The 22,407-nt window shown below is 42.4% G+C and overlaps 1 protein-coding gene across 1 annotated transcript; it reads right to left on the bottom strand.

The window, feature by feature from the left end:
- Nucleotides 1-13,967: 13,967 nt before the first annotated feature.
- Nucleotides 13,968-22,025, bottom strand: TMEM250 (transmembrane protein 250). The gene is made up of 2 exons (XM_054007503.1): nucleotides 21,856-22,025; nucleotides 13,968-14,573 (listed from the first exon to the last, which is right to left on the bottom strand). The coding sequence occupies exon 2, from the start codon at nucleotides 14,438-14,440 to the stop codon at nucleotides 14,021-14,023; it is 420 nt and encodes a 139-aa protein (XP_053863478.1). The 5' UTR covers nucleotides 14,441-14,573; nucleotides 21,856-22,025; the 3' UTR covers nucleotides 13,968-14,020.
- Nucleotides 22,026-22,407: the final 382 nt, after the last annotated feature.

Below are 22,407 nucleotides of genomic sequence, written 5' to 3' on the forward strand. Positions count from 1 at the left end.
AGCTTTGATAGCAATGCAAGTTCTCCTTTAGTGCCCATGTTGTTGTAAGGTAGATTTTTAGCCAAGTAGTCCCTGGAATCATTGCAGATCAATTCATTGTAGCTGAGCAAATCCTTAACACCTGGCAGCTCCACAGTGTTACATGCTCCTAGTAAGGATGGAACGGGCATGCCGTAGCTGTGGATAGTTAGGAATTAGAGTACCAGTTAATACACAGAAAAGCAGACAAAAACCCTACTGTGATTTACCCACAAGCAGTTCAATAAACATTAGATCTGATGGCATTCATTGCTTTTTCATAGTGCGCTCGATTACTGCTCCAGTTATTGCTCAGATGACATCATTCCTGGCAGAGGAATTGATTGATTTGTTAATGAATATTCATATGGTATTTCAGCCACGAGTAGGCATTAATATTCTAAGAAAGAGGAATGAAACGTACATCCTAATTTAATGAATGATTGTAAATATGTATCTGATGGATAACATGACCATAAACATTTAAAAAGACATCCATAGTCACTTTTGATGCTTTTATTAGAAACAAAGAAAAGAAGAAACCGGGATGCAGAAAGAGAGCAAAATTTGGAACTGAAAAAGATAGGAATTTGCTACTCCTACATGCACAACGACTGGTGATTTTGCCTTCCCGGTCACTACACAACTAGAATCTCTTGTGGTTAGGGCACAGGGCTGGGAACTAGGATGTCTGAATTTTATTCCCAGCTCTGCCAAGGATTTCCTGTGTGACCTTAGCCAAGTCATTTAGTTATTTATTTTTATTACAGTAGCACCTAGAGACCATACCTGATATTTGGAGCCCATTGTGCTCAGCATTGTACAACCACATAGTAAGAGACAGCCCCTGCCCTGAAGAGCTAACAGTGTAAATAGACAAGACAGACTAAGGGTGGAGCACAGGAAATATTCTTATCCATCCAAGTTGTCTGCGGCAGAGCCATGAATTACATCCAGGTGTCTTATGCCCCAGGCTAAAGCCTTAACCAATCAATCACCTTCTTCCTCGTGCCTCTCTTCCCCATCTGTAAAATGAGGCTAACAATACCTATTTCAAATGGGAAGTCGTGAGGTTCAATTCAATAATAATTGAGGGTGAAGCATTTTGAGACCCTTCAGTGGAAGACACTGTACCCACATTAATTATTACTACTACTGTATATCGTGCTTTTGGCTGAACCTACATGAAGCCAAATCCTGTGGTTCAAATTTGCAATGCTGGCAAAGGGATTTAGCCACATAGCCCCTCATGAAATTGACAGGAGCTTGCATTGAAAATCTCAACCTATATTTTTTTTTCTTTTCATTTTCCAAGTCCATTGATTGCGATTTGAATGTACTGAATTCACAGCTGCAGAACAAGTTTCTCCTACCCACACATGCAAATAGCTCCACCAATTGGCTGCTTTCCTGACCTGGAAGGCTAGTTTGGCCTTTGCCATCCACTCAATCCTTGTCCTATCTGCTGACTCAGCAAGGGTAGTTAATCTATTCTATCCTCCACAGAGCGCTGTCATGTTCAATACATTGCACCATATTATGAATTCAAGGCTTGCAGTCCCCAAATGTACATATATTTGTCAGATATTCCTAAGATATCTTCCTTTTCTTTAGCACTGATCCTTGGCTTTGTGAGGGTAGCAGTTAAACCGAGATAATGGGCCTGATTCTCCTCTCACTTGCACTAGCATAAGGCCTCAATTCAGACAAGCACTAAAGCACTGAGTTAAGTGCATCCCTATTCAGGAAATCATTTAAACACATGGTTAACTCCAATTGACTTCAACAGAAGTACAACATGCACTGAAGTGCTTTCTTGAATAGAGTTTTCTGTAGCAGGGCTTAAATCAGGAGCAATCCCATTAAAGTCAATGGAGTTACACTTGTGATAGACATTCATGCCCAATGGCTTTCTGTTGTGCTGGGAAGTGCGTTAACCCTTTCACTGACAAATATTCAATGTGTCCCATGGCCACAAAAGAAGAAAAACTAATTTAATATCCCATATTCATCGTAACCTTTTAAGATAGACAAATACTGTTATGTTAAGATCCATTATTAGGGACTAAAGGAGCCTGAATTTGTTCCACTTTGCCGTTCCCATCAAATAAACTTGTTATTCTTGTTATGAGCTGACTGCATGCCTTGCTGTCTCGTTCTCACTGCAAGGGCATCTTAGCTTGTGAAAATCTGTAAAACAAAATGGCCAAGGAAAATGAACAAGTTTCCCCTTGGAGGAGTAGCACTGTAGCCACAGTCCCTGTTTGCACATTCAGATGCATGGGACCGAGTTTGATGATAAAAATATATACAAAGTTATGCTTGGTATGGAACAAGCAGTCAGCAGCCACCAAAGACTTCATAACATCCAGTATTTGGCTTGCTTCCAAAATAAAATATATAAAAAAAAAATCAATTGGCATCTCTGCAGATTGAAGCAAGTTTTCTCTCTGCGGCAAATGCTGAATAAACATTTAAATACTGAACCATCTCCTACTTACTCCCCTGGAACATGTGCTACAAGGGACACAAAAGATGCTTAAGGTCACAAATGCATCAACATCAAATTGTGAATGAGCCCTACATTTCCCCATCTCTCTCTCTCTCCTCAGTAACTTCCTTATATTGTGCCAAATAATAAAGGGGAGGAGAAGATGGGAGCTTTACTTTTCATTTCTCCATGGTGGGGCACTGGGGCTGATTCTTGAAGGTTTGGGTCACACCTGCCTTTTATTACATCTTGCCTTTGGTCTCCACAGTGGAATTGCATTTGTGTACACAAGAGTTGAATTCAACCCTGTGGGTTCATTTTTCACTTTGAATAGCAAAACTGTTTCCCCACTGAAGGCCCAGTGTATGTGCAGCAGATTATCCAGTCCCCTAGATGTCTCCCAATAACGTTTCCATCTCAGATTAAAGCGTCTTTCTAATGTTTTTGTCCAGCCCTTCCAGCGTCCATTTGCGAGAGTGTATAAAGGACAACACCACTGGCTTTTCTGCCCCAAACACATGAAGAATCACCAGGGTGCACTGAAATAATTTGCAAGTAATACCAGTGGTGAAGTCAGTGGGAGTTTGGCCTGGGTAAAAATGGAGTAAGGACTCCAAGATTTGGCCCAATATTTCTTTTTTTATGCTATATACTGACGAAAAGAGATGGCTATGAATATATGCATGCTGTAATCTGACCTTGTGAGCAGTTTCATTTTCCAGAGAACAAGCGTTTTGTTGGAGAGAAACATAGGATGAAATCCTGGGTTCATTGAAGTCGGAGAGAGTTTTGCCATTGACTTCAACAGAACTAGGATTTCATCCATAGGCTCTACAAGTCTCATTTTCCACCTCTGCTATTGGTTGGTGCCTGTGTGCTTTCCTACAGCACGGGTCCAAGACCAGCATAGACCCGATCTCGCTTATACGGACATCAGCAGGAGTTTTGCCATAAACTTCAACGGGAGCAGGATTGAAGGTGTATATATGCTGCAATTGCTAGATACAAAGGGGCAAAATATAGGCTTAGGATAGAAGCAATGATGGATCCTTTAAGGGCCCGAGTGTGTAACTACTGTCTCCTCCGATGAGGTTTCATGTATTTTTGATATTGGAATAAATGATTGTGATACCATATTTGAGGGGCACCGTAAAGCTTTTTTTAAATAGTTTTAGAAGCTTGGAAATAAAATTCCATTTTGTACTGATTTTGTTCTTTTGCTTTTGGCAAATAACAAGGAAGCCCCTGCCCACCTAACTGCAAATTTTCCCTCTTGCTGAGCAACTAATTTGTAACAAATCATTTATTTCATAACCGTCACCTCGTTTTTAGATGGCCGCAAACAGATTGTGATTTTCTTCAATTTCTTAATTTTTGGCAAAATTTTCATAAAAATGTCTTCACTCCTTGAGAGCAATTTACTCAGTAGGAACATTCCCAAAAAGAGCAGGAAATCTGAAGGGCAGAGTGGTTCATTTCATTAACATGTACAACCTTGACAACCTTCCTCAGGAAAAACTCTCACTGGAGCCAATGGGAGATTTGCCTGAGTAAGAACTGGGCAAAGACTTCAGTACTTGTCTCCAGTGGTTTATGTGGTATCTATCCAGGCTAGTTCAGTTCAACTATTTATTCGGCTCTCCTTATCCGCTCTGAATCACCCCCACTTCTCCCCTGCTCCCTTCACCACAAAGGTCTTGTCTGAGGATTCCAGAGTAGTAGCACCATGACTGTTTAGAACGGAAGGAAGGTTACAAGTTAAACATTGAGAGGCCACCCCTACTCTGTCAGACACTAGACAAACTCGGAGATAAGGCCTTGTTTACATGCAGAGGTTGCATTGGTTTGACTCATGCCTTCTCTACTCAAGAAAGCTGCACTAGTTTAAGTTAAAACGGTTTTTAAATCAATTTAGTTGATAAACCCCTGGGTAGAATTTAAGATAAATTGACATGTCAGATTTATATTGATTTAAGAGTGTCCGCACAGGGGTTTGCACCAGTTTATCTAAATTACTTTAAAACCACACCTTTAGTTAAATTGGTACAATTTTGCATGGAGATGAGCCCCAAATTAGTGTGCATCGGGGATTAAACTCTGATTTAGAGCCACCAAAGCAGCAAAAATTCAGAGCAAACCCTGACAACCCCAGCCCTTGATATCCCTTAAGCACAGTTTTTAGTAGCTGAATAAATATCTTGTATTTCGCAATTTTCATTGGCTTATTACTGGACAAAAACTTTGCTTTGAACTGACATTTTCTGGGAATGAGGACTGCTTTGATGCAGGAAGAGAAAATTAACACGGTGAGTTGGCTGGTGAAGAAATGAGATGAGAGGGTTTTTTTCCCCCTGGCAACATAGCTGTCCAGGGGTTATGGAAACTTTGTTTGGCTAAACAAAGATGTTAAAAGATAACAAGGCTTCATTTTTCCCAGCAGTGTCTTCACTCTAACTGCTGCCTCAGTGTGCAAAAGCCTCCCTAAAAGCTTTCCTGGGAGTAAACACACTTTGTTACTTTTAACAGCTTCCAGGAAAAAAATACCCCAAAACCTTGCAGCTCCCCAGGGGTTAATTGCATTGGGAATGATAGCTCAGAGGTGAGCTACAGGCCAGACTGTCCCTGCTTGGGATGAACAAGTAGGAGAGAGCACAAGGAACCTTATCCCCCTTGCATTTCCTGGCACAGGGGTCAACCCCAATCACAGCTCTTCTAAGCACAGGGCCTGTTCCCTGTTAGCACTCCCAAGGGCTCCACCACCCATAACATGGCAGGGAGAAAGCAGAGCTTTGCCGTGCACCATCCACACTGCACCTTTCTAAGGGAATGTGCAATAGAAACACCCCCTTCCGCTCCCCCCCGACTACATGCTGAATCGCTCCAGAAGCAGTTGTGGCAATACCTCCTAGTGCTTCTGCTTGATTGGCATGGATCAACTCAGCCCCTGACTCGGGTATAGGCCTAAAAGATAAATCTGGCTCTCGGGCTGAGTCTACAAAAAGGAAATTCATACACTGATGTAATTACCCCAGTGCAAATCCGTAATGTAGACACTATTGCAAGGCACGGCTTGCACAAGTGCTGCTTGATCTTGCAACATGTAAACTTAACATCAACATGGTTGCAATGGTTTGAATTTCCTTAGCATATACGGGGCTTTTGTAAGCAATCCCACATGACAAGGAGTGGGTTGTTACTAAGACTGTTGCATCTCTCAAGTGCTTTGGGAGTCACAAGACCATGGGTAACATGCTTTCAAGCACAGGTAGTCTTATAAATATAGCACACCCACAGGGCTCCAAACTCATTAGTCGATCAAATGCCTCCTTTTATCTATCCCATTGTATGGCTTGCACCACACTACATCTTGCCCTATCTACTAACTAGAAACGAAAGGATTTACTGTACCAAATCAGACACAAGATCCACCAACTCCAGTATCCTGCCTCCAGAAGTGGCCAACACCTGATGCTTCAGAGAAGGGATTCTCAAACTTTTTCACAGTGTGGACCATGTCTCAATAGAAGCCACTGTGGCACCTCCCCAGCCATTAATGACTGGGCAGGACACCCGCTCTTCCATCTGTCATCATGTAACTAAGCTATGGCAACTACACCGCTTGCTTGCATAGATGAATAACATTAGGAAAATAGTTCATGTATTTTTAGCTGTCTTTTAATACAATGTAGCAGCTGGATACAGCAAGGAGATGATTGAAGTAATCCCAGGGCTAGATCCTCCACTGGTGCAAATTGGTTTAGCTCCACTTACTTCATTTGAGCTACACCAATTTACACCAGCAGAGGACATGGTCCCCTGTGTACAGTTTGAATATCAACTAGTTAAGTTTGTCAAATGCTTTAGGATGATAGATGCTGTATAAACACAAGTTATGACTTGTCTAAGAACATGGGGCAGAATTAAATTAGCTTTTCACCAACTAATGCACTTAACAAAGGGCTCATATACTGATTTTACTTCCACTGGTATATTTCCAATGCCTTCAGTGGAGTTACTGTGGATTTCCACTGGTGTAACTCAACCCGAATCTGGCCTGAGCTTGCTCTCTTACACAAATAGCACATTATCGCCGATTAAAGCAGCATGACTCTAAAAATGTACCAATTGAGAAGTGAAATGCTCAGCTTCATGGTATATGCTCAGAGAGCACACGTTAATTTTGCTTAAATTAGTCTTCCTGCACAGTACATGACTCGGAATGGGTCACGCTCACACACACCACTCTGATGCCAGTACACCATTTTGCTTCCATCATTCTCATTCAGTTTCTCCAAACCTATGTTCTTGTAGCCAAAATTGGTGGGGTGGCTTGAGCTGGTTTTGGGAGTGGGGCAAATGAGTTCCTACCGCCTCTTGAAATAAGAGAGGCTCAAAATAAATAAAATAAAAAAAATCCATGACTTGCACTTAATACAGTAGCTTTCAAAGCCCTTTACAACCTTTTGGCCACATTCTCTAGGTCTTGCAGCTGGTGTACTCGTTTACCATTCTGCGAAGTAGGTGTACGGCAATGAGTCAAATAGTCATGCATGCAAGGCTGTTTTTGTAGTTTAATTTATTATTAAGGGTAAAATCCACTCATCCTTGCACTAAACCTAAGTAATCTGGCTTTGCGTCGGAAACCTCCTCTCCCCCAAGTCTGTGGCTGATATTCTAGCCTTTGGGCAGTAGCAGTGGCTATGGCCTCTTTGTGCCTCTTATGGGAAGGTTTTGGGTTTCTGGAGCCACATAAATGCTGCTTCAGAAGTTTATCTTTTCCTGCTTGCAATTGCTCTCTCCATGCTTGGCCTCTCTGGAGCCCATGGCTTCATTGGCTATAAAACATTCCACAAAACGGACCAATCAGTGTAGACCAAGACAAATCATGTTCAGCATCTATTTTGGATCTGTGTATGCTGCTGGCAATCACCCTACCATCTGAGTACCTTCTATGTAAAATCAGTAGCAATAACAACATCCCTAGTAGATGATATCGAGTCTCTGGCACTTCTCACTTTTTGCATCAACTGAGATTAACCCCACAATTGGTCACGGCCTTCACTGACTGCTGAATCATGATCACAATGCTGCAGTGCAGTCTCATCTCCACACAGGAGAGGGACAGCAGACAGCTCCACACCTGCAAGGGGATATGGCAAGACATGTCATGTTAGAGCAAGGGACTGGGAGTCAAGGCTCCTGGCTCTCCCAGGAACTCCTTGGTGACTAACCTTCCTAATCGTTAATTTACCCAGCTATAAAAATCAATATAATTACACTCACCGCACAAGGATGTCTATGAGGCTTAATTACATTGGGCCTGATTCTCTACAGCTCGCACCTGCTGTAATAATTTACATCTGTGCAATGTGGGTGTCAAACAATACCAGAGCAGAGTGGTAGCATCTTTGTAAAACGGTATCTCTAACATTTTCCCATTGGTTTAAACAACCAATCCGTTCAGACATTTAGAAAAAATGTTTAATGAAGGTGGCATGTTTCATAAAGAACTCAACAGGCACTCAAGACACTGAGTTGTATCCATGTTTCAAAAGGTTAACATGGTGCAAATCAAACACTTTGCATTGTAGTTTGTACATTCATTAGTTAAAGGGCAGAGCTAATGCGACTTTGTTACCACACATACAGCAGACTTAAGGGCAAGGATGATTGTAACAGATTGGGAGTTCTTGCTTCAAAAACATAAAGGTCTTCCATTCCCTGCATATCTGAAACCTTCAATGACCTGAAAAGGAGATATCAAAGGGAGTTTGGGATGTGCAAAGACTGCAGGATTGGGCCCCAAAGGGACATTGTCAGATCAAATACAGCCCAATGTGTAGGTCTGGTAAAAATAATCTCTCTCAAAACTTATTTCTATTCGTCTTTCTTCTATGGTTTCTTTTAAAATTCCCCTGGAAGCATTTTTAAAACCAAATAAACATTAATCTGCAGTATTTATAGCCCAAAGCAGCAGCATGACAGGATTAACAAAAAACTAACTAAAAACAAAAGTGAAAGTGACCAGTTTATTCTCATTGTTCAAGATGAAATTGGAAAAGTGAAGCAAACAGCACCAATGGTGAAAAGTTGATTAAATTTTTCAAATCATTTCAGTTTTAATTATCTATAGTGTTATTTGTAATATAATGATGAACTATTTTTGTCTAATTATTTTTAATCTGACCACGTCTCTCTCATGTCTGAGTGAGTTTGGGAAATGGGAATAAATCCAAGGGAAAATTGATTTCCACAGTGGAGTAGGATTTGCACATACCTGCTCAGGCTAAAATATTTCTGGCAACTAACATTAATTGGCTATTTGTCTGACCCTCCTAAAGACATATGAATAAATTCCAGCTTTTACCCGTTTCATTATTTGGTCTGTTCTGACAATTTTTTTTTTTTTTTTTAAAAGGACTTTTGCAATGAAGAAAGCTTTATGAAAAAAAATTGCTTTACTGTGTCATTTACTCTGTCCATCATATAGCTCTGGCTTGGTTAACAGGTTTCTCCCTCACAGCCCGCCTTCACCTCCTTGAACTTGTAGGTCACCTTGAACATCTCAACTCCTTGAGAAAAACCTTTAATTAAAAGTAAACTTAAATGCTAAAAAACAAAATTCCTGTATTAAAAAAAACGGATTACAATCCCAAATCGTTATCAAGATCTTACTTATTCAGCAACCTCCTAGGGATGTTGTGAGGATTAATTAGCTAGTGTTTGTAAAACACTTTGAAGATGAAAAGTGCTATATAGGTGCTAAATATTATTCTATTCATGTACACCTAAAATGTTCAAATTGACACATTTTAAAACAAATTATTTGAAAACCACTCCCTCTTCCTCTTACCTGCCAACATTGGTGTTCAAAGGTCATTGCTTCCCCAGCTGCAGCTGATAACGTCACTATCACCTATGCATTGTAAGGAATACAAAGTCTTGCACTGGCTTAGTGCCTGTGACATAATATTTTTCCCTTTGTGTATTTCGTACCTTTCAACCAAAGATCACTAGCACTTTACAAAGGAAGGTGGGTATTATCCCCATTTTACAGATATGGAAAATGAGTCGGTTTAAGTGACTTACCCAAGCTCACAGCAATACAGTGACACATCTGGGAACAGAACCTAGGAATCTTGCTACTTGTTCGCCTGCTGTAATCACACCATGCATTTACAGCCTTCCAAGTGATCCACCTTTCCAGGAGAATCACAGAGTCCTGAAGTCAGGTCTTGGTAAGTGAAGCTTTAGTGCATTGTGACAGCAGACATTTGGGTGTAGGAAACAATTTGGGGGATCATTTTTATATATAGGGCACCATTTTCATCTACATTTAATCTTTTATGTGACCTTTTATCCTTGGTTGGCCTGTTCCTTTCCTTGATTTGATAAACATTACCTTTTTACTTGACTTTAGAAGGACATTCACTTGATACGTAATATCCAATTTTGGTCACAGAGGGCCAGCGTGGTGCTTTAGGAACACTGCAATGCACTGAAACACAGGGGTGCATGTTTGGTGCCTGACTCCCTGGATCAACAAGGACTGGGACCGCTGTAGATAGCTCATGCGGAAGTTGGAACAGGTGAGGGGAAATCGAGAGCGCACACCACCACACTCTCCATTGACCCCTCTTTTGGCTGTTATTTAAATAAGCACTGAAAGAGATCCCCTCTGCCAAGAGTTTCCACCTGACTTAAAGCCAGATTCTGTGATGTGTCAGCAGGCATAGTGGGGAGGAGCACAAGTGGCTTTACCTGACTTTTGCACCTCTGGGATTTTGGATGGTTTGGGGGCTGCTGCAAATCAGAGCAGCTCCATGACTGCTGTAACTTACATTGCCTGCAGTGGCTCCCTATGAATTGTCAGGGAGGCTAGGATAGTCAGTGCCCAGAGTGCTCCATCTCTAATCCTTCCTACTCCCTTAGGCTGGGAGCTGCATGGAGAATGGAGATAACGGCATTGTTCTCTCATTTGGGGAACCACCCTCCCCAGAGACCCAATGGAGCTTTGCTAGAAAGGGTCTGCGCACTGGAGCCCAGAATCTGGGCCTCACAGTTTTGGGTGGGAAGATTGGGGAATGGAAGTATCACAGAGGATCTCCCTCCCTCCCAGCAATTCTGGAAACTCGTCTATAAGAAACATAAGTAAGGCAGTGATACTGTCATGGAGGTCACAGATTCCATTACTTTCCGGGACCTCTAGGACTTCTTCTGGGGCAGGGCTGGAGCAGCTGTGAGCCTTGGGGCTGCTCAAACCGCAGCTGCAGGAACAGTTGACCAGTGGCTAACCCCAGGGCCGCCGGAACAGCTGACCGGCAGCCAGCCGGAGTTGGGTCAGCCCCCCAAGAGCAGTGGCAGAGCTGGAGCAGCTACAAATCCCAACAGCATTGTGTGTCGTGGCCTTCTGTGACTTTTACTAAAAATACTCATGACAAAATCTTAGCCTTAAACCTAAGATATTAGGTAAAACAAAGTAAGAATGTGTAAGGTGCTCAGACGCAAGGGTGATGAGTGAAGGTTGGGTAGGCAGATGTAATAAACAGAGCAGCTGGGTGAACTCTTCTAGAACAAAGCCCAAGGGGAGCAGTTACATGCAGAGTTCTGGCAACTACCAAGGAGCATCAAGAGAACATGGCTCATGGCACAACACCGATAAACCACTTTGCTCCCATAGAAACATCTCTCAGCTCCTGCAGTGCTGATCTAAGATTTATTCTGCCAGGATCCTGCCTTAATCAGCACCTGTGGTCAGTCTGTATTATTGGATTATCAGACTGTATAGATAATTTCTGGTTTTGCTCTAGATTAAGGCTTCAGCCAGAAGCATCCCCCCTCTGCATCTGCAAAACCAAATGTCTACCACCAAAAGGTACTGTCCCCACAAGCTGCAATGTAAAAGCACCCTTTCCCTCTCCATATGAGTATGTATTGGACCCTATGAAGTAACCCTACTGAAGGCAATACAAATACTGGACCACAAAAATGTTTTCAATACATTAGTGACCTAATTCTCATCTCACTTACACTAACTTTATATCAGCATGACTCCATTGACTTCAGTGGACTGAATTACAATGGTTTGAAAACAGAAACAGGTCTTGGTCTTTGTAGCCAACCTTCTTGTAAGAAATCAATCTGCAATTCCTTACAGAAAAATGGGGAAAGGGACAACATTCTAAGTTTGTTTTGAGTAAATGCTGGTAACTCTGAACAGACACTTTGGGCCAGGCTCTGAACTCAGTTGCAGTTATGCGTAAATTGATTTCAGGGGAATCACCCCAGATTAAGATTGGTGTGACTGAGATCAGAACTTGTGTCTCGGTTATTAAATCATCAGAAAAAGTTTCTAATGACTTGATCTTCCTCTACCACAACTGGTGGCAAAGCCAGAATATTTCCTCTATAATATTTAAGAATTCACAATGCTGCACTTTCCGATTTTGGTTAGTTTTCAAGTTCCCCTAGATGAAGGACACCATAGTCTGATCTCACTTGCACTGGTGCAATTCAGGAGTAACTTCCGTGAAGACACTAGAGCAGGGGTCGGCAACCTTTCAGAAGTGATGTGCCGAGTCTTCCTTTATTCACTCTAATTTAAGGTTTCGCGTGCCAGTAATATAGAAAGAGACCTTCTAAAAACGTTAAAATGTAAGTCTATAATATATAACTAAACTTGTCATAACTATAAAGGGAAGGGTAACAATACTATAAAATCCCTCCTGGCCAGAGACACCAAAATCCTTTTACCTGTATAGGGTTAAGAAACTCAGGTAACCTGGCTGACACCTGACCCAAAGGACCAATAAGGGGACAAGATACTTTCAAATCTTGGTGGGGGGAAGGCTTTTGTTTGTGCTCTTTGTTTTGGGCGTTGTCTGGTCCCTCTTAGTCCCAAGAGCGAACAGACATCAATCCATGCTCTCCAAATCTTTCTGAACAAGTCTCTCATATTTCAAACTTGTAAGTAACAGCCAGGCAAGGCGTGTTAGTTTTGTCTTTGTTTTCTCAACTTGTAAATGTTCCTTTTGCTAGAGTGTTTACCTCTGTTTGCTGTAACTTTGAACCTAAGGCTAGAGGGGATTCCTCTGGGCTCTTTGAATTTGATTACCCTGTAAAGTTATTTTACATCCTGATTTTACAGAGATGATTTTTACCTCTTTCTTTCTTTAATTAAAAGCCGTCTTTTTAAGAACCTTATTGATTCTTCCTTGTTTTAAGATCCAAGGGGATTGGATCTGGACTCACCAGGAATTGTTGGGGGGAAAGGGTGGGGGGGGGAGATGATTAATTCCTCCTTATTTTAAGATCCAAGGAGTTTGGATCGGTGTTCACCAGGGAATTGGAGGAGGAGGAGTCTCTCAAGGCTACCCAGGAAAGGGAAAGTTAGCACTTGGGAGTGGTGGCAGCAAAACCAGATCTAAGCTGGTAGTTAAGCTTAGAAGTTTTCATGCAGATCCCCACATCTGTACCCTAAAGTTCAGAGTGGAGAAGGAACCTTGACAAAACTATTGTTGTATGTAAAGTAAATAAGGTTTTAAAAATGTTTAAGAAGCTTCTTTTAAAATTAAATTAAAATGCAGAGCCCCCCGGACTGGTGGCCAGGACCCAGGCAGTGCAAGTGCCACTGAAAATCAGCTCGTGTGCCGCCTTCGGCACGCGTGCCATAGGTTGCCTTCCCCTGCACTAGAGTAAACTCAAAGTAAGAAAGATCAGAATCAGGTCCAGATAGGTTAGGCATTAAGGAAGAGATGGAGATGAGTTACTCTAGGCCTATCATTTTCCAGTGGTTTATTTGCTGAGGGTGGAATTTTCAAAAGCACTTAGCACTGGGCCTAACTCTGCTTCCATTACTTCAAATGGGAATGATATGTCAATGCCAAGTGATCCTGGAAGATCCCACCCTAAATGCCTAAAGAGGGGTAAGCCATTCAAAGCTATCAAAACTGCAAACTGTGGTAAATACAATATCAAAATGGTCCAAACACATCGCTGGTGTAAGTCTACGGAAATCATTGATGAATTTGGCCCAATATGTTTAGCAAAGGATAATGCAAATCCAGAATACACAGAGGGAGAAGACTGGGTAGATAGGAATATATTACTTGCGTAGGACATCACTGAACATTTTGGAAAGAGGATACAGATGGATTAAAGGGGCTGGGTGCAAATTATTTGGCTTCCCTCCTCCAGTTAAATCACTGCCCTTTCCATGCCCACTGGAATAGTTCAGCAGGCTAGACTCCTATGGACTGAAAGGAAATTTATGTAGCTTTCACTCTGCAAACAAAAATTGAATGTAGCCCACTTGCAATCAGGGATTGGAATTAAGCAGCACCCCAGCCCTCAAAAAAATAAAAATAAACCCAATTCCAGAGACAGGTACATGAATTTATCAAAATACTAGCACTGATAAATAAATTTATATTTAAAAAAAAGGCAAAGGAGATATCCATAGGTTTTGGGGTAGAGTAAGTCGCCTCCTGAGCCCACATGCACTCACTTTATTTACATATCCACAAACACCATGAAACACCAGCCCAGCCCCCCCACTAGCAGCATGGTCACGTGAATTCCATAGATGAGCAGTTCATTCATGAGGCTGAAGTCCACCCGCCTTCGCCCCAACAAGAGGAGGATGATGGAGAGTTTGTACTGGAAACGCAGAAAGATCCGGATGCCCAGGTACTGAAGGCAAAACAAGATAGAGAGCGCCACCCAGAGGATGGAGGTAAACAGGCTGCAGCTGAAGTACAGCAGGAAACGAATGAATCCGTACATCCATCGGGATTTCAGATAGATGTCGAAGTTGTTGTACTTGGTGCGCACCAAGTGAGTGGTCCTTACTGGGCCACAGGCTGAATGCAGACATGTTGTGTGGGGGCCGTGGAAAGAACGGACACGGCGGGGAATGGGGATTACAGGCATCAGGCACCCCACAGTTCACAGAGTCCCAAAGCAGGATTTGCAGTGCGCATACCAAATGTCATCCATTAATATGGAAAAGATTCAGCAACCTATGAATGCAAACTTTCTGCTGAATTTCCAGGAAGGAACAGGCCTGCAGGAAGGAACAGAAGGAAAACACGTTTAAAAAACTCCAGAGGGAGATAAAGAGAGTCTGGTGGATCTATTCCAACCTGGCTGCTATTTACAGCCACCTTGCAAAACTCTACTCACTCACTTGCTTGGAGTAATGTATTTTTTGATGGGCAAGTAAAATATATTTTTTTCCATTGCTGCCTAACTAGATGATTACAAAACACCCAATCAGCGTGGTATCTAGGTTATAATATTAACCTATCATCAATCTCACTATGGTAATGGAGTGGAAACAAGAGGACTGTGTCTCTGAGCTGGTATATTTTCATGATAATTTTGCAAGGTTGATTAACATATAGCACATCCCCTTAATCAACAGGGCATGATACTGCAAAATGAGCAGTCCTTACCCATGTCAGTAATCCCACTGATGCATGGGTTTTCATTTGATCCTTATTCACTTATAAGTAACACTCTATTCAAGTGAGGCTTTCAATGTACTGTGCAAATAAATACAGGGCATAATACAGACAATAGCAATTCTGGGCTCCTGCTAATTTTTAAACTTTGCTAAGCATCACAGAATCACAGAATTGAAGGACTAGAAGGGACCTCGAGATGTTTTCTAGTCCAGTCCCCTGCATTCAAGGGAAGACTAAATATTCTCTAGACCATCCCTGACAGGTGTTTGTCTAACCTGCTCTTAAAAATCTCCAATGATGGAGATTCCACAACATCCCTAGGCAATTTATTTCAGTGCTTAACTACCCTGACAATTAGGAAGTTTCTCCTAATGTCCAACCTAAACTGCTAAACTTGCTGCAATTTAAGCCCATTGCTTCTTGGCTTATCCTCAGAGGTTAATGAGAACAGTTTTTCTCCCTACTCCTTATAACAATCTTTTATGTACTTGAAAACTGTTATCATGCCCCCCTAGGTCTTCTCTTCTCCAAACTAAACAACCCCCCCCCCTTTTTTTCCCCCCCAATCTTCCCTCACAGGTCATGTTTACTAGCGCTTTAATCATTTTTGTTGCTTTTCTCTGTATTCTCTCCAATTCGTCCATATCTTTCCCGCAATGTGGTGTCCAGAACTGGACACAATACTCCAGATGAGCCCTAATCAACGTGGAGTAGAATGGAGGAATTACTTCTTGTGTCTTGCTTACAAAACTCCTGCTAATACATCCCAGAATGATGTTTCCAACAAACAAAATGAAAACAATGGAACATTTTGCAAGAAAAACAAAGCAATGTGTTTTTTTCACACTGTACAGGATGTACCTCCCTTCACTTGGATGAGCCTTGAGGGCTCACTGTCATCACAATTCCCTGTGCTCCATAGTTTTAAAGGTATTTACCTACCTTATTTCTCCCTTCATTTTCTACAAAGATAAATGAAATATCCTTAGTCTTACACAGTGTTTATGATTTATAATCTTAACATGTTTCCATGTAACCTTTGTTATTATTTGACAGTGATGAGCATTAGTCTGTTAGCTACTTTCTGTTTCACCTCATGCTTCTAATGTGCCAACTTCCAGGAATTATCAGATGACAATACACTAATCAGACAATGCTATTAAATAATGGGGAACTTCCCTAGCCTCCTTCCACACCCCATAACATTGCTTCTTGTTATTACTTTGCATCTCACAGCTGGAGAAAGTTCAGGCACACAGGCCTGGAAAGTTCTTTCTTTTGCTGAAGGAGAAATACTATCATTGCTAGGACTAACAAGAAATTTCACTTTATTATTAGAGCATTCTTTGAAACTAATTCCTATTATTACTAAGGCTACTATTAGTTAATTATAAGGTTATAATACTTTATATGCCAGGATATTAAAGTACTTTACAAACCTCACAACAGCCTCATTAACTCAATGTGTGACTTTGGGCAAGTTACAACCACTCTCTGTCTCAGTTAACTGTGTAGAGATAATAATCCTGATCTATTGCATAGGGCCATGTATTGGTGCACTGTTTAAGGTGAAATCCCCAAGTAAATTCTGCCCAATAACCAATGCACAGGATGACCCAGAGGCTTAACAGAGAGGAAAATTAATGGTGTTGTGATTAAGTTATTTGAGAGACCTGGGGGTCTGCTCCTGGGTCTATCAGGGGCATCCTATCTGACCCTAAACAAGTCACCTCCCCAGTCTTTGCTATAGCTTCCCATCTGTAAAATGGGAATAATAATTCCCTACTTCACAAGAGTGTTATAGGAACAAATTTAGTAAAGTACTCAGGTACTATCATGACAAACATTACAGAAAAAGCCTATATACAATTAATTCAAGTTTCTAAAGTGCTTTGAGATCCTTGGGTGAAAGACAATACATAGATGCAAAGCATTATTATTCTAATCTTATTATGAATTAGTCTTAATCTTGTGATTAAGAAAATGAAGTATCTTTCTAACAGATGAAGTTCTAGATACATACATACACATGGCAGTATATGTAACAATGTGCTTCCACATACTATACTGCTTTTAAGTGATTTTTTTAAATAAAAATATTGTGAATGGACAAATTACAAAACATAGAACTTGGTATATCCATGTATTAGATACTGCAGTATCAACAACATTCTATATATTATTTTTGATTGCATTTTTAAAAATACGATCTCTTCTTGAATATCTTGAATTAGAACATTACTGAATATTCTAAAATCTTTCCCGAAGGCCCTGTTCCTGCAAACTCTTATGCACCTACTTAATTTTAATCAGAGGAGTAGCCCCACTGAAGTCAACTGAACTACTTACCTACTGAACTATATCTTCCTACTGTATTTTCCACTACATGCATCCGATGAAGTGGGCTGTAGCCCACGAAAGTTTATGCTCAAATAAATGTGTTAGTCTCTAAGGTGCCACAAGTACTCCTGTTCTTTTTACCTACTTAAGAGTAAGTACATTCGTAAGTTTAAGTGTCAGAGCATTAAAACCTGATTTCTGAATCTACTCTACCCTGCCCTGCCCATGAATACTCTCCCTTTTCATGGTATTATGCTGGGGTGTAATTAAGATACTGGCTTTATGTCTGAGCCTTGTCATAGAGGAAGAGTTGTTATCCTCTCCCATGAAACAATCAGCAGGTTAATCTGAGATATGCTTCAACAGCTGAGCTGACTGGGTCATTTAACAGCAACAGCTTGTTCTCATTTGCATGCTGCTGTGCCCATCATGTAAACATAAATGACTTTTAATGGGTCTATGCTCTTAGATAAGATTAACACTGACACTGGAGCAGCTGTGGGAGGGGGTGTTGTAAGATGAAATGTAAACTTTTAAGAGTATTACATTTTTAATGGCATAACCATCCATTCAGCAAAAGGTCGATAATCCGTTGGTTTTTCTGGATGCCATTTAACTCTTGCAATGAAACAATATTTGATATTTTCCAGTGCCACCTAACTTGCTAGGTACAGTGAAAAAGGTTGCGAGGGTGTTTTACAGCTCCACAACTTTCTAGGTTTGAGCTGATCTAAAAAATAAAAAAATAAGTTTCATCTTTCTGACCTGAAACTTCCAAACTACTGAAACAACTATCTTTTTATTTATCTCACTGAGACTTCAAAAAATATCAAGCCAAGTCTGAAGCACATATATATTGTAGTTTATTGCATACATGGCTGTCTTATATTATACTGTACATGGTAGCAATTTGAAAAATAATTTATAATGTTATGAAGAGACCTCTATTAAGGTATAAGCTCAAGGAACGGAGTTAATGTCAGGCTTCCAGCTGTAGCTTCAAAGGAACTACTCACTCTTAAAGTTCAGCAAGTGCATAAGTGATTTCATGACTAGGGCCTAACTCTGAAATTGTAGAGTTTTAGGTGCTTGATCTCTCAGGGAAGGTCTACACTTAAAACACGGCAATGGTGCAGCTGTGCTGCTGTAGCGCTTCAGTGAAGACACTACTATGCCAGTGGGAGAGCGTCTCCCGTCGCCATAGTCTATCAACCTGTGCAAGAGGCTGTAGCTATGTCAACGGGAGAAGCCCTCCCGTCAACATAGCACTGTCTACACCATGGTTTAGATTTTTCTCATCCCTGAATGACATAGTTATAAAGATGTAAGTTTATAGTGGAGACCTGGCCTCAGCCTTAACATGGTATTAATGCTAGTTTTCCGCAAGGATATAACAAATTATGTTTCACATATCTATAGCACCTTTCTTCCCAAAAGGTGCTGGATCTGTGTGGAGGAAGGCCCACTGAAATCATTAAAGTTCAGAACAGGTGCAAGGTTCTATTCACACGGATCTAACTAATATGGGCCTAAATTCATCCACCTCCAGAAATTACAACTGCCACAGGGACAGAAACGATCAACCAGCTGATGCACAGTACCTTGCACAAAAGAGGGAGAATGGAAATTTTCCCCAGGAACTGTTAGGCAACTTCCCCCTCTTACTATAGTACGTTTATTACACATTACAGACCCTACAGGACATAGAGTGAAAATTGTTAATCTCAGTGTTTAATGCTAAGCACTTAAATCTGTATTTAGGCACCTTCACCTGAAAGTTTAAGTTCCTAACTATGAATTTGGATACCTAACTTTATGCACCGTATTTTGAAGATTTTGGCCTTTAACAAAAACAAAAAAAAAGGATCTGTTGCTGCAAGGAAGGATGAAAAGCTGAGTCAACCCTTTCTGGATTTGATACCGTGGTTCTAGGAATTTCAACTCAGAGGCTTAGAAGACCATCCCATCTGGCTGGCTCAGTGCCAGTCTGGATCCAGGCTCTCACAACACAAAAACCCTCACCACCATTGGCACCCTTTAGCATGGTGTCAGGCTAAAGATCTGAATGTCATTGAAAATTGAGTCCCTTTCAGACATTTCCCTGCTAGCTAAGGTAGATGGGGGAATGCATGTGCACATATATAAAGTGCTGCCCATGATGATCCCATTCTGTGGGTAAATGGAGGCATCAGTCTCCAAGGCAATCAAGCTGGCACATTTTATTCTCTCTCTATATAAAGGGTGCTCATGATGAAAATGCTGTAATTACCTCCTATAACACCAATTCTACTAGAATCACACTAGATTAGGTCCAGTGTTGTTTAATATATTTATTTGTGATCTGGAAAGGGAGGTAAACAATGAGATAGCAAAATTTGCAGACGACACACAATTATTTAAGTTAGTCAGGTCCAGAGAGGCTTGTGAGGGACTTAGGAGGGACCCAAACAAGCTTGGTGAATGGGCAACACAACGGCAAACAAAGTTCAATGTAGATAAATGAAAAGTAATGCACATTGGAGGGAAAAATTATACTCCTCATACACCTTGCAAGATTCTAAATTAGACCATCAATTCAGGAAAGAGATCTGGGTGACACTGTGGCCAATGAAGACCTTGGCTCGGTGTGCAGCTATGGCCAAAAAAATCAAACACTATGTTAGGATGCATAAGGATTGAGATGGAGAATCCAGAGAGTATTACAATGTCATTCTGTAAATCAATGATGTGGTCTCATCTATAATACCATGTGCAGTATTGGTAACATCCCCCGCAAAAAAAAAAAAAAAAAAAAAAGGGGGCTAATCCAGAATTGGAAGGAGTTCAGATAAGAGTGATGAGAATGATCAGTGGCCTGGAAAAACTCTCAACTGAAAAGAGATTAACAAGACTTGGATTATGTACCTTACAAATAAAGAGGGGACATGATAAAACTGTATAAAATAATGACGGTAGATCAGGAGTTAACAACATTTTGCAGAGAAATTAAACCTCATGCTTTTTCTAATTTAAGAGATTAGGAGATCTAATGGCAGGGGAGGGGCAGATATTCCCACATGTACCTAATATGAGGTTTCTTGCACCTTCCTCTGAAGCAACTGCTGCTGGCCACTATCAGATAGGATACTAGACTAGATGGGCTGTGGGTGATCCAGTCTGGCAATGCGTATAGTCCTATAAATATATACATATACAGACATACACCATTCTATGTACACACGGACACCAAAGAACACGTTATACGCACACACATATTTGGCAGAGCACACTCACACCATCAAAGAAGGTTTTGCGAGATGAGCAAACAGTTTGGTGCAGCCACAAACCACAACATAGCACTGGACAGAACGACATTTCCTAGCAGTAGCCTGATATCAGAGTGGCACAGGAGCAATAAGCTACTGCGATATCCATCCAGAGAACAAGCAGATGTGGGCAGGGCCACCTCCCTTAGAGAAGGTTAACACACAATACCTCTCCTCCCCCCCACACACCTTGCCAAATTTACTACCTCAAGGCCCTACCCATTACCTTCCTCCCCACTCTTTTCCATTCTTTCTGTGGCCCTTGCCCTCCTCCCAACTATGGGGAGATATGACTGAGGTCTATAAAACTGTGAGTGGGGTGGAGAAAGTGAATAGGGAAGTATTATTTACCCCTTCACGTAACATAAGAACCAGATGAAATTAAGAGGCCACAGGTTTAAAACAAACATAAGGAAGTACTTCTTTACACAATGCACAGTCAACCTGTGGAACTCCCTGCCAGGGGACATTGTGAAGGCCAAAAGCATAACTGGGTTCAAAAAGAGAATTTGATAAATTAATGAAAGGGAGTTGTGTGTAGCTTGAGAGCCTACCTCTCTGACTAAGGGTATGTCTACACTACCTGCCGGATCGACCCCCGAGCCCTCTCCCTTTGACTCCTGTACTCCACCGCCGCGAGAGGCGCAAGCAGAGTCGACGGGGGAGCGGCAGCAGTCGACTCACCGTGGTGAAGGTAAGTCGATCTAAGTACGTTGACTTCCGCTACATTATTCAGCGGAAGTTACGTAACTTAGATCGATCCCCCCCAGTGTAGACCAGGGCTATGAGCGGTTGGGCCAATAAGAGAGATTACTTCCCCCACTGTGTCTCGCTGATATCCTGAGCCGGACACAGCTACAACAACACTGCATGCATAGAGGACTGGTCCACAAATGAGACACAAGGTAGGTGAGATAATATCTTTTATGGGCCCAACTTCCCTTGGTGACAGAGACACGCAGAGCTCTTCTTCGGGTCTGGGGAAGGTCCTGGGCCTGTCCCAGCTCAACCCCGGCGGACGAGGCGGTTTCGCGTTAGGGGTAACGCACACTCCACGGGCCGTTCAAGGCGGAGTGGTCAGTTAACAACACTGCCAAGGCCCATCCGGGGCTATTAGCCAAGCGGGGCAGGGGGTGGGTCACTGGGCGATCACCCTCTTCCCTCCCTCGGGGGCACCGGCCACAGCGCTCGCCCCCCCCCCCGCCAGCAGCCGCCCACCGGGGCTGACACTCACCGCGCTGCCCATGGTCCCGGGCCGAGTGGCCGCCGCTAGGTGTCCCGGGCCCGGGAGGGGCCCGGGCCTGAGGTCAAGCGCTGCTATGCGCATGTGCGGGCCAGCGGCGCTCGGGCTCCAACCGGTACCGGCAGAAGCGACTGAGGAGGGGGTGGGGGTGGGCGCGGAATGATGATGTCATCATCGAGCGCCTCGCCTCCCCTGAGACAGCAAAAGAGGAGCCGCGAGGGTGGGAGGAGCCTGTCGCCCGGGTAACGGGGGAGGGACAAGAACAGGCGGCGAGGGGGTTTCAGGCAGGGGAGGGGGGAGGAGAATGGGTAAGAGCGAGGGGGCTGGGGGGCAATGGGGAGGGGAGTGGGTAAGAGCGAGGGGAGTGGGGGCAATAACGAGGGGGCTGGGGGCAATGGGGAGGGGGTAAGAGCGAGGGGAGTGGGGGCAATAACGAGGGGGCTGGGGACAATGGGGAGGGGGTAAGAGCGAGGGGAATGGGGGCAATAACGAGGGGGCTGGGGGCAATGGGGAGGGGGTAAGAGCGAGGGGAGTGGGGGCAAT

The sequence above is a fragment of the Malaclemys terrapin genome, chromosome 17, assembly GCF_027887155.1.
Source record: "Malaclemys terrapin pileata isolate rMalTer1 chromosome 17, rMalTer1.hap1, whole genome shotgun sequence".
Lineage (NCBI taxonomy): Eukaryota > Metazoa > Chordata > Testudines > Emydidae > Malaclemys > Malaclemys terrapin.

Coding starts and splice junctions, on each gene's coding strand:
- TMEM250 (XM_054007503.1), bottom strand. CDS start 14,440: ATGCCTGTAATCCCCATTCCCCGCCGTGTCCGTTCTTTCCACGGCCCC.